The following is a 13,797-nucleotide window of genomic DNA, read 5'->3' as shown; positions in this document are numbered from 1 at the left end:
TCATAGCTCTTGGAGCTTTTGGCGCCACTGTGGGTGGAAAGATACCTATAAGGGTCCTCTTCACGATCAGAACCCATATCCGACTGCAGACAGACGTCGCTACATTCCCTTGTCTCTCCATAATCTGTGTAGCCCCGATAATCATCCAGGCAGGGGTCGTAGGACCCAGCAGAGTCCATCTTTGAGTGCCGGTCCTCATGGTCCGGCTGGTCTCCATAGGACTCCGCAATGTCCGATCCCGGACCATGCACAGGGCCTCACCCAAAATCGTTCAGCGGGTTCCTGCCTCCTTGTGGCTCCTTAAAGCGAGGCCAGGATGAGGGAAGGTCTCTCTGCTGGACAGTAGGAGTCCACATAGTCCAACTCCGAGGACTGGTACACGTTATACCAGTCCCGGTCGCCCGCCGGGGTTCCATATGACTCCCCTGCTTCCGCACCTGGAGTCAGGAGGGTGCCCAAGAACACGGGATACTTCGCTGCACGTGCTGTGGGAGGGCGTTGACTTCCTTTCCTCCCCTTCTTCTTCTTGCCTTTCCCAGGCATCCTCGGTCGGTGGGTGTTTGTGTAACGTTGAAGAGTTAAATGGGATGCGGGGACACGTTGAACAGAAACATATATTTTAATTTAAATGTAACATTCACAACTCAAAACACACTACTTGGGCCAAACACTGACAACTTTGACCATACGAGACTTATATACACGCATGACAATTACACACAACAAGGATCAGGTGAACGACACGAGAGGGCGTAGCAATACAGACACTCACACACACACACACACACACATTTGAGTGGGGAGGGGCCGTACCGTGACAACTAACAACTGCAAAACAACAATAATTACAAGTTATAAAATTATTAATTGCTTCTATTATGTTTTATATTATTTTTATGTGTCAGTTTCTTTCAGTGCACAAGTACGGATGCGCTGGTGTGAATTCTGAGGTTACGTAGTACTGAAGGAAATCCCTGAATGAAACTTGTCCTTTCTTTAGCATTGTGTTTGACCATTCTGAGCGTCAAAATACTTGGGTGATAAGTTGATAATGTGGATTGGACATTTCCATAAAAAGAAGATTTTCTACACTTCAAAATGCACAAGTGTTTGTGAAAGTGTTTATTTGTTGTTGTATCATTCATAATTAGTTTTCTTTTCCCTTTGGTACTATGATATGGATGCTTGATGGGTGTTATTCCACTATAGCACTTGTAAAATGTTTTCACACCAATTTAACACCAACACTAATGTGTTAATTGCATTCAGTGATATGGACAAAAGTCTGAGGTAGTCATTATTCCTATTCCTATTCATTTAGGATTTTCCTAACCCATGTTTTCGGAATTTCTCCAAGCAATCCCATTTATTCAGCAATTATTTTTGTTGGAATATGACATTTAAATAAACAAGACTAACAAGGCAAAATTTGATCCAAGAAGATAATTATCATTACTGGCAGCAGAATTATCAACAGGAAATGCAAAAATAGACAATAACCCATGATAAATAGACAAAAGCTTGCTGACACTTCTTTCCAGAGGGCTTTGCAGGCTGGTTACATGCTCTAGTAGAAATGTGTCAGCAAAGTAAATGTGGAAGTAATCATTGTTTGAGTAAATTTCAACCTGTTTGGAGGGGGGATGTGGGGAGACTGTTCAGTCTCTGTAAGGCCCAAGTAAATACCAGAATCTTTTGTGGTGAGCATGTCAGTTTGTGTTCACCTGGAATGGCTCGTCGGTGCTGAAGTGGAAGTTACTAGAGCTCTTTTCCTGCCCCCAGCAGTTCCCTGTGAAGGAGTTGCAGATGATGTCTGACTTAGTAAAGTGGAGTTTGAAACGGAAGGCTATCCTGTCATCCCGGTCACAAAGAAAATTGATTTCGAACCTTGGTAGAGGCAAAAAAGAACATTAGCGCTTGTGCAGCAATCATTTAGGTGTCAAAGACAATTAACTCTGGAGCAATCACGCTGATGGCACTGGGTCAGCCAGGTCACACCAGATATACCAGCGTAATGGCCTACCAACTGTGTCTGGCTGTTGCACCCTCACTCTCTGCTGGTCCTTCTACCCACTGAGAATTCCACATGGAAAAGATTACAAACAATAATCTGGTGTCTGTAAAAATTTAGTATGAATGCACATCACTAGGACTGGTCTCAAGGGAAAGCCATTGTTCTTTCACTAAATGAATTGTCACATGTATGGTTGTCACATTAACCCCCCTCCCCCCTTATTGTAACTGCTTGTTTGTGTAACTGTCGGCACTGGGGACATTTCTTATGTATGGCCTGATAAATGGGCTCTCTCTCAGAGGACAGGGTGAGTTATTAAGTCTTCACACTTGTTATCGCCTCCTCTTCCTAAGTGGATACTTTTTGGAAGAAGAAAAGGAACTTAAAAAAAAGAAAAACCTCAGGAGAAATTAGAAGAAGTCTCTTTGAAATATTGATGTGCCTCAGCTTCATTAGATTCACACACATGGCATGCATTATTGTGTATTCTGTTTCTAAGTTTTGAAATAAGCGCCTATTTCTCTTAAGCTCAAATCAGAAAATCAGAATGATTTTCCTTCTACAAAATAAGAAATAAGATTTTCCCTATGCTAAATTAAAGGCTTTTATTTTGCACCCTGGAATATAGAAACAAGTCCCCTGTGTTTGAATGACTCACTCTGTTGACTGCCTTGCTTGGACACATGGCATAAAGCGAGAGCAGCGATTGTTCTAATCTAAAGTGGTGCACACAGGTCTGAGAACATCTGCTAGCAATCAAGTGAACTGTGTACTTCTGAAAGCCCATCATTCATATTCTGTCTTTTTTCCATTTTGTAGATTTCTTAATAGCCCCAAGGTCGGTCTTGGATCTGGCTGGGGATGTCACCACACTCCAGGACTTGTCTCCTGGACTTATTCTTGACAGCTCTTTGAGAAGGTCTTTCTTTTCAGGATTATGCTTGATCCTGGACAGAGCTCACCAGGACATGAGACCTCAAACTGCAAGTTAGGGAAACGCATCACCTCCAGCACCAAATATGAGCAGAACTGTAATGAACATACATTGAAAGTGTGTTGTACAGGCACAGATGAGTGATGTGGAGAGATGAAAATGTTTATGATCACAACATTTTAAGAATATAGAGAGAAACCTTCATTTGTAGATGAGGGACTATTATGATTTCTTGAACTTCTTATGCTAAACATGAGCTTCTTGTGCTAAAAAGTGAAAAATATAATTGAGGGATTTTTACAGCATGTAATATAACTAATATAATGCAATGCAATAAGTCTTGAGCACTGGAATATGATTAGATGAATTACATTACTATAATTAAATTATTTTTACTTGCATGTCCTTTCAATCTGCATGTTCCATTAACACATTTAGAATCAAAAGGACTGATGGCAGGATTCATTGTTTGGTGTGTTCTACATCCACTCTATATATCAAGGCAGTCATTGCAATTCTAAATCAACAAAGCCTCTAGTATTCAGTGGTAACAAAATCGATTCATGTTTGGCCACAGAAAAGCTTCATTCATCACAGATATTTTAAGATGGAAACTGTTCTTTGAAATGCATTGTGCGTTAATAACAAGCTTTATGGTGCCTAATATCTTCTTTAATGAACATGGCCTAGCAGGCTAGGATCATGACTATCAAAGCCATATCTATCAAACCCAGAGAAGCATAACATAATGAATCACATGTCATATTGGCAGAGCAGGATAAAGGTGACCATGTAAACTGTGTTGATATCAGAATCCAGGCAGCCATCCTTTGCATTGGCAGGATTATTTTCACAGACCTCAAGCTTGTTCTATCTGAGACACTTCAGTAAAGAGCACTACGCACAAAAATCCTAACCACCCCAGGTGGACTTATACACTGCCTCTCCACTCCAGCAGAGTCATGGGAAGAGGAAGAGGAGGAGGAAGAGGAGGTCTTGCATGGATCTCACTATAACTGAGGGCCCAAATTCAGATTCCGAAGCTATGAGCTTCTAATAATTTTCCACCTGAGTCTGTACAGGCTGGCATTTGCATTTAGCTTTTTATTGACATACAAATTTGCTCATTCTCTTCTCCAGTTCCTTTGCATAAAAGGCTAAATGAGTTGGAAAATGACACTTGTCAGTAAAGTGTAAAATGTATTTTAACTACTATTCCCTCTGCATGTTTTAAGCCTGTCTATAAATGAGTGCAAACTGTATAAGACATTCTGCATGTAATGATGAGAACCTACAAGAATCACTGGAACTGTTATAGCATTCTCATTACTTTCAGAACAGCAACATCGAACATAATTAAACATTAATCGGTCCAGAATCCAGACTGTGAAAGAGAGCATGAGAGACAGAGAGAGGGGGAAAGAGAGAGAGAATCAGAAAAAGAGAGGGACAAGACCACTGTACTTCAGTTTCACTTACAATCCACCATGTGGAACACTATTTCCTATAATAAATATGTAAATATCCCCACTGCATTCATTATGAACTAAAACTAAACTAAAAAAGAGTCATGCATAACCCAGGTCCTATGCAAAGCAGGTAATTTAACTATAAACGACTGCTGCTATTGCTCCTACATGACAGAATGAGCTGATTTGCTTTGATTGTGTCTGCAGTCATGCTGCGTTTCTTACCCGTTATGTCATCTTGTTGCGTGCGACTCAGGTCACTGTGTATTGATCAGCTCTTTAGCAGAGCCTGGTTTGGAACACAGATGGCATTTAAAAGGGGCAGCAGCACCACGTGAGCCCTGGGGCTTTGCTGTGATCAGGAGGATGAAGTGGACTGTTGTCTGATCCAAGTCTCTCCTAAACACACACCCACACGCACACACGTGCAGTCACACACAGGCACACACACACACACTCAGGCCCCTGATAGACTGCATATTTGATTGATGACTATATTGCTGTGGCCTTTCCTGGACAAAGTTAGCATCTGCAGCATAAAGGCATTAGTCAAAATCATGCTTGCATGCAACTTTAGAGATAATTAATTTCATTGCATTCATTTCATTAGACGCATTCAATTTTATTATTGTTTTTTTCTTATTAGATTTCTTATTAGATATTAGGTTAAACTCCTTTGCATACATCACAGCCCAGGAAATGGAGAGGCATATAATGGCTAATGAGCCATCACTGCTCCTTAAGATGATAATGGAGAGTGATGAGGCTCTCACAGCCACTGCTACTCCAGTGCTGAATGCTCATCAGTCCTTTAAGGTGCCAGCATACACCAGCCTATTACTGAAAGAAGACACTGAGATTTTGGGGCACCCTGTTCAGCTATTGTGGACTCACAGAAGAGCATAAAGTGCTCACAGGTGCTAAGAGAGGGTCAGCGCTAAGCGAGACATGCAGAGAGCCATATACCGTTTCACGGCCGTGAACCATTAGCCACAAATCCCAGGGATCAGAAGGCACATGTGAGAGTCTGGTTTGCTTTCTCATCAGAATTTTGCCAGCTCTTTGCAAATCCCACCTGTCTTTGCACACTGTGACAGAGCTGGACCTGCATCTGCTTACAGCAGCAGAATGCTTGGCTTTACCCCATCACCACCAGAGCACGTGCACTGCATTTATCTGTTAAAATAAATACACACCACTTGTAGAACATATATTGTCTATGAATAAAACATGGTCTCTCATAAATTATAAAGATGTACAATACATACTGGATGATGTAATTCAGCTCACAGAATTGTCCGCATTCAATGGAATGTAGAAAGAATATTTTGAGCATTACCCATCACCTGTGGATACAGAAAGTGCAGTGAAGTGCCTGTCGTATGTGTGTGTGTGTGTGTGTGTGCATGTGTGTGCACGCGTGTACGTGCGTCATGCGAGCGCGTGTGTGTGTGTGTGTATGTGTGTGTTTGTTTATTTGTTTGTGTGTGTGTGTGTGCCTGGATGGCTGCTCTTCCCAACATGATTAACGAGGATCTCTCTTCTTTTATTCTGTTTCTGCACTTTCTGTCTCTTCTCTCTCTCTCTCTCTCTCTCTCTCTCTCTCTCTCTCTCTCTCTCTCTCTCTCTCTTTCTCTCTCTCTCTCTCTCTCTCACACACACACACACACACACACACACACACACACACACACACACACACACACACTCCTCAGTCTTGCTGTTTGATTACAGTTGCTGCCAGGAGTTGTGTCCTCATCAGAGTTGCCATTCTGGAGCAGTCCTGCAGTCACATCCCAGAGGGGACTGTGTGAAAATATTGACAAAAAGCAAAAACAGAACAATATCTGAGCATTATAGTCTTTGTATCACTTCCAAGAATGTTTCAAAACTTTGAGCAACATAGGAAATTACATTTCAGAGATAACTGAAATATGAAAATGAATTGTTATTAATGATATCAGAAGTTGCTTATAATTCAATTGCAGGAATTAAACAATATAGGTTAACATGTCTGACATCCACAGGGCTAATCATCCTAATGTTTGCCCTGGCACAGAGCCCAGATTTTCCAGAGCTCATAAACTCTCCCATTATGGCACATGGCCAATGGACACACACCTGCAGAGAAGAGCTCACCATATCCATTCTATGCAGACAACTCCTAATACCCAAACAAACAACTATTAACTATTCACTCAGCATGTAATTAAGGCTATGGTTATGTATATATTATGCACACTATTCATGCTTAATGTGCAGCAAAACATCAAATTATGTTTCTGACCTCACAGAATCGCAAACTGTGACAATCATACTATACCTCAGGGTGGGGGTAAGGGTAAATAGAAAAAAGTCAAACTACAGTTCCTGAAGTAATTTTCTATTCTATTCTATTCTATTCTATTCTATTCTATTCTATTCTATTCTATTCTCATTAAGATAGGTACTTTTAGATGTTTTAAGACCTTAGAGAACTCCTAGTGTCCCATCATAATATACTATGTAAAATACTTTAGATTCCATTACTGACAGACTATTGAAGAAAACTACCTGTTTCTTCACTGTGCAAAACTCTTGCATCTAGAACTCTTCCCAGTAAAACCAGCAAAGGAAAGTAACTGTCTTGGCTTGTATGACTCTAGTCAAGGCAATCCTTTAACATGAACCTGTGGAGCTCATTGAGATGTATGGCATACTAATTGTCTGTGAAGCCCTTCCGCCCAGCTCAGCTTTCATACTGCTCTACTGGCCTTTAATTTCCGGCAGCCATATCCTGTCCAGCATTGTCGACAGGTGAGAGAAAGTTATCCAGCTGTGGCAATTGGAAATGCTGTGGTAGTGACACTGTGGCCTCGCCTCAGGCAGATCTATAGTGAGGGGCTCCTAAGGGGGTCTTCCAGATGCTTCCATCCCTGTCAGTCACAGACATACTCCTCAGTGTCTGGTGTTGTCAGTGAGTTGCATGTATATTGGTATTACAATACTCTTTGAAATAAGCCGGATATGAGAATATTACTGAGATAGTCAGAGAAGTGTATATTTGGTGAATATACAAACACCAATATAACAAAGATGTATGCATGAAAGAATCTGTAGATGTTTGCTAGCATTATGTGCTTGCAGGATAAAGGAGGTCATTAAAGATTCAGTCAGTATTGTAATAATCATATGCAAACCTTCAGACAGAATGTTAGTGCATCTGTGAAATTCAGTGCTATTCTAATCAGTCTTACCTAATCAGAGAACCTTTTTATGTATCACCAGTAGAGGGCAACCAACGTCCACTTTTATGCAAAATGCATACAAACGAGCAGCTCTCAAACACATCATGGCATGATAAACCTTTTTAACTATAGGAACTGCTTCCTTTAGACACTGCACCTTTTTTTTGTGTGTGTGTGAGGATACCTATTCCACATATGGACTCAAAAATTACTATTTTATTTTTATGAACTTACCCTTATGGTATTCACAACCCCATCATCCAGTAGTGGCACTCTCCTATTGAAATTTGCCCACGTAGAAGTATGGTAATAACAGCAGGCCAGTGGTCTATGACAGCTGACATTTCCACCTGATGGAGCTGATCAGCCCCCTCTCCATCATGCTGCCCTTATCTGTGCTAGGACATCACCACAACTCAGCCCACGCTTTGCACACCAGACTCCCTGACAAACAAACAGGGCCCTGATGTTGTTATTTATCTGGGCAGCCATATACATCCGCACCCGACATGCTGGCTCCCGTTCAAATGAGCCGGGTTTCATATGAACTCACCCATGACCCGCAGAAGCAGGGAGACATGGGGGAGGGAGCCGCAGGCCTAGTGCTCAGGGTCACTGATACTCCCAGCGGGCCGAGCGGAACAGCGATGGCGGCGAAGGTTCAATTCCGCAAACAAATGTCAAATCGTTGAAAGATGAGAGAGCAACCAAATATTAATCACATGTTTTGTCCTTGCACAATTAAAGATTCTGGGGATTGTGTACAATCAGCGCAGAACTGGGAATTAATACCTTGCCAAGCATTTTAAGGAGGAAAAGAAATTACAGCTGGCTGGGAAATATGCAACTGAGAAAGACTTGACTAAGGGGGTAGACGAGGAAGAATACATGCTGAATGCAATCAGATGACCTCACACACTGGGGAGACACTCGCTCATTTCCAACAAGCCCAATGCTGATGTTGATGTCATAGTGCCTGTATGTGGGTTCACAGCTCATTCATTCCCAGGGGTGTCTAGGAGTCCAGACAAGAAGCATAGGCCTCTGCTCAGTGCTCCATGCTGGGGTCTCCATTTTTAAATGGCCCTGAATGCACTGTTAGGTCATTTGGCTGCAGTCCATTGCCTGCCATAGGCACCAGCATGTAGCAATGAAACTATATCTGAGTGATGAAGCCCTGCACTCTCTGTGTCTCCATTTACATAATGATGCTGGGAGATGCGGCGTTCCCAGCGTCTGCTGAATGGAGCGCCATATGGCGTGGAGGGGGACGGGGCCACCGCATCACTGCTGAAAGGGCCACCCGATGGTGCCCTGGGTGGATGTTCCCACAGTGGCTCACAGAGACCACAGAACAGCTTGTTCAAAGGAGCCCCAGTGTGCAGAGAATGAAGATAGGTATGAGACCCTTGTTGGGGAAAATGACATCCCAGGCCCTTATTTGTGAAGCAAGAGCAGAGCAGAGGATATTGTGATAGTGTGTACCTGGCACAAGGCACACAGCACAGGAAATGAAATGGAGCTGTAATGGTATGTTATCCAATGATAGATTTGACATGTTTATGATGTCATGCATTAGGGCATTATTTCAAATGTGTGCCTCTGCATTATTTGAAACATTCTCAGATCAGTTATCTTTGCTGTAACTTATGACCAGTGATACACATAGGCATGTGCACTCACACACACATGCACATGCAGACTTTGACATGCTAATATGTATGCACATGCTCCCTCAGGCCAAGCAGCACATTGATAGGGTAAGTATGTCCAGATGGCTGTCATATTGGCTCTAAGACTGTGCACAGCTGCTCGGTTTGAGCATGACTGTGCACTTTCTTATTGGCTGCCCCATGCCAACAGCCTGTGGCATATGCAAAGTTCACACAGCCGCCACACTAACTCTGGCTCTGGCATGCAGAACAGGAGCAGATGTAGCCTCAGCCCAGCAGTAGATCATGTATTTTGCTTCTCTTTTAGCAGTTCTAGCAGATCAAATCCATTACTTTTAAGTCAGTATAAGGCTCTCACTGAACTATTTATGATCATCATTCTCACTTCAGAGGCAGCCTTGATTCATACAATTTTAATCTCTCCATCTCCTCTGTTGCTGCTCCTGGCACAGGTTTATTCTTTTATTCTCCCAAAATGAGCTCTTTGTTAAGTCTCTGCAGAGCACTCTCTCTTTCCAGTGATGCTGGCCAGACGCTAAGCCATCAGTCACAGTCACATTTCGACTGAATGCCCCTGTGCCACTGTTTGTTTACAGCCAGGGCCCTAGAGCTTGACAGGTTACTTCATTCCCCAACTGCTCACCAGCCAGAGAGACCAGAACCCATCATGTGTCTGCGGAAGAGCCCACAGAGAAAAATAGCAATGAATGCTCTCCTTGCAGTTCCTCCTTGCAACAAAAAATCAAGGGCTTCTGTCTTGACTCGCCAAGTGATGTTCTGTATTGTACTAATGTGAAATTCAAAGCAAAAGTAAAAGACACAATAACAGTTACAGACTCAAAAGGTCCAGAAGCTGCATGGCACTGTTCATTTAAGATAGGGGTTTCCTGTGAGACTGGCATTGAAGGTAACCCAGAAAACCTTTCACTGAAGTACAGTATAGGTATACCAATAAGTTGACAGAAGACAGTTAAAGCAGAATAATAATTATAGAAGTTCATAATAAAATAATCCTTGAAAGTCACTGATGTCACAGATTGATCACATATGAGTTGTTTGTGATGGAGGTTTCCTTTAAGGATGGAACAAGGCCATGAGAGGAACTTGGGAGGAGTGTTCTTTAATTACACCATCACTTATGAATCCTGTGACTGGGGTGCAAAAAAATACAAGGGAGTCCCTTTGATACAAAGAATTTAGCTCTAGGGAATTTGTGAATAAGTAGAACAATGTAATTTTAACAGTCTGTGCAATAAACTATTAAATGTTTGCCCTTAGCCATACTTATTACACTGCTGGACTATATGTGGGTATGAGTTCCTTTCTGTGAACAGAGTAGGATATGTGGCAAAATTCATGTTCATACTAGTCACATTATAACTCTGACAATTTTTTTTCCTTTTATTTGTTAAAACCAACCATTTGTCCATTATTGAAAAGGCATATTAAGTCACATAATACAGATATTTACGGAAGGATATATGCCCACTGAACTTATTGGCTATTGCTCTTTTAGTTCTTGTTATACTCTTATATTCACTGGCTCATTTATATTGTGTGAAAACTGTGTACAATTGAGAGACTGTTAAACAGTTGGACAGCTTGTAAACTTCACCATACATAGTAATCCCTATAGTTTTATAAGTGCTCATAAACACAGCTCTGGCTTCCACCGATGAAGTCCTAGTCGGCATACATGAAAGGACATCAAAGGCTTTTTGTACATAGAAGGATGCTGGTGTTTTAATACTTCATTGTCATAAAGCGGTGGTAAGACTTGTATGGGTCTCTGGCTATTTTATCTTTAGTAGTTTAGCCATTTCCTGTCAAGAATAAAGAATTCATATAAATGAGCAATCTCAGAGCACTCCTTGCTATTTCTCTCAGTTATTCACACAGAAGTATGAATTCATTAGGTATGAAACTTTCCCTTTCTTTTTCTTTTGAAGGGCAGAGCAAAAAATTAACATAGATGTAGCCTTTTGGCACAGTGATAAGAACACATACAACCCTCAAAAAACCCTCAAACCTGTGATGTAACAATGTATCTTATGATAAAAACAGTTGCTGTCAGCTACAATGTCACAAAAATTATATTATAAAATGAAAGTTGGGTCTTTTAAACGCAAACATTTAATGACATCATTCATTTTGATCTATTAGTATGAAGTGGTTCACTATGTGGTAAAAGCAGTATGTAGCTAAATATGACTGATCTGTGAGCTTTCAAAGCCTTAAACATTGCTACCACACATCTTATTCTCAAGATTAGGTTGATGTTCTTCAGTTGTTATCTAATCTCTATCTCCACTCTCCACTTTTTGGAAGATAATGAGAATAGAGACATAAACCCAGAAGTAGCTTTGCAGCAAATTCATTTGTTGACTTACTGGCTTTCGAGCTCTAAATCTCAACTAAGCAAACTCTGTCATGCTCTGCTGAAACTTTACAGACCCTTTCAGCAAGAAATATATCTGCCTCCGCTGTTTTGACCACTCAGTCCCTGAGGTGGTGAGAGGAGAGGAGAGGAGAGGAGAGGAGAGGAGAGGAGAGGAGAGGAGAGGGCACTGAGGGTGTTCTGCTATAGTGCCAGGGGAGTCAGTCCATATCCTTTCCAAAAAACCAAAAAAATCACACTTGGCACCATTCCCAAAAGGTGGAAGAGTGCATTTGTGTAGGGGCCAAGCTGAAGTGACCCATCACAAAGAGCCATGTGAACTGGCTCCATATCATCAGGCTGAGGGAGATGTGGTTCAAAGAAAGCCCAGCATTGAAGTATTCCCCTGGCACCAGCATCTGGTTATGCTGCCCAGAGCATATTCACCCAGTTGTCCTCACGCAAACCTGGACCTGCCAAAGCATTGCAGACAGCTCCTACCATTAGTGCACCTTTTTGGCCTGTGTCACCACTTCAACAATTACAGTCATTTAGTGCTAGCTTCACTTATGCATTTATACTATGAGTGCATGGAGTGTGCTTGTAATTTTGTCCCATTGGTGGCTTCATTATTGGATGGGTAAGTTGTTAATTCAGGGGGGTAGCTGCTCTGTTTGCTCAGCTTTTAAAGGGCCATCTCCAAGAGGGTAATAGCAGCAAGCAAAACAGAGGCCTTATGGTGCTCAGTGGGGTGCCAGCAGTGTGAGAGGTCATGGGGGTATACTAAGCCCTCTACCCCTCTGTTTGTTAAGAGATGTCAGACACATGCAAACTGTTTTCCAGCGGCATGGCTGAGCAGCATTGAGGCTTTAAATGGTAGATAATGTCCTTCCATAAACCTGGCTGTCTTCAGAAGTCTGTCACTGCAGTCGCTCAAAGTTACTGCCAGTGGCAAGGAATAAAAAATAAAGTAAAGAATCACAGCTCTTGTTGTAAGATGTACAGTGCAAATACTTTAGTGTAATGTAAGCCTGAGTTGGCCTTTAAATTGCTCATATTTATCAGACTGAAATTGATTAATACTTATTATGTGTCAGGAGCTGTGGTCCAACTGTGGACAGTGGGAATTTGGATAAGCAGCACATTAACTCATGCAGACTGTTGAAAGCCATTGTTTAGAGTGTGGCAACCAGCACAGCTTGTGTGACAATTGCCACTTGCAGGGGCTATCAGACAGATGCTCTTCTCTCTATTTTTATCCTTCTGATAGGATTAACAACCTTTAATCAAACAAGCAAACTTGTACTATGTCAAACAACACTAGATTTCTGTCAGCTGCTGTCTCTGACCATAGTGCAGTAATATGTGTACTTTCATCACCTGCTTCATATCCCTGGTTATAATCCTATTGATATACAAACAATTTTAACTAATAGGAGAATGTTGAATGTTGGTAGATATTTCTGTTTATCATTTATAAGGCAGGGTTTTTATTGTTCTGTGGATCTACACATTTCCACAAATTAGGTCTGTTGCAAATGTTAGAATATTTTAATACTTAATGTGAAATAAACCTATTAAAGTACACACTCCCTTGTTCTATGACATATGGAGTATTGCATTCAGAACTTGATGGACAACATTTATCCAAATACCAGCTGGTCCATGTTTATAGTTCAAAATACAGCACAAGGCTACAGCATATTGTAGCCTGCCCCAAGAAAGCAAGAGCTTGGTGCAGACTGAATGTGCTTTAATGACTTTTGCCCATGTTGATCACCATGTCTTTTGGTTTATTTTCTAACTGCAGGTCTTTAGGGGCTCTGGGGGCTTGCTCGGTCAGAGTGTGGTCACCCCCCCCATCTGCTTAAACCATTAACGCCCCCCCCCCCCCACCTCACCCCTCCACCCCCCAGCGTTGCTACCAGAGATAAGCATGCACCCAGAGTACCTTCACTCTATGCTATGGGTGTTACTGAATGAAGGCAGAGGAGGGGACATTGGGGCAAGCTGGGATATATGGTGATACGCTTCAGAAAGGGTGATATGCTGATAATTAGAGTCTCCAAGCATGTTAGCTAAGAGCACAGAGGTCAGGCTCCG

The 13,797-nt window shown here is 41.9% G+C and overlaps 1 protein-coding gene across 1 annotated transcript; it reads right to left on the bottom strand.

Annotated features, from left to right (window-relative positions):
- Nucleotides 1-300: 300 nt before the first annotated feature.
- On the bottom strand, nt 301-3,104 carry grifin (galectin-related inter-fiber protein). The gene is made up of 4 exons (XM_035529182.1): nt 2,920-3,104; nt 1,725-1,891; nt 1,532-1,628; nt 301-437 (listed from the first exon to the last, which is right to left on the bottom strand). The coding sequence occupies exons 1-4, from the start codon at nt 3,014-3,016 to the stop codon at nt 301-303; spliced, it is 498 nt and encodes a 165-aa protein (XP_035385075.1). The 5' UTR covers nt 3,017-3,104.
- Between the last annotated feature and the right edge of the window lie 10,693 nt (nt 3,105-13,797).

This window comes from Electrophorus electricus, chromosome 8 (genome assembly GCF_013358815.1).
Source record: "Electrophorus electricus isolate fEleEle1 chromosome 8, fEleEle1.pri, whole genome shotgun sequence".
NCBI classification, from domain to species: Eukaryota; Metazoa; Chordata; class Actinopteri; order Gymnotiformes; family Gymnotidae; genus Electrophorus; species Electrophorus electricus.
The sequence above is the reverse complement of the archived record's forward strand: the minus strand, read 5'-3'. Positions and strand labels throughout refer to the sequence as shown.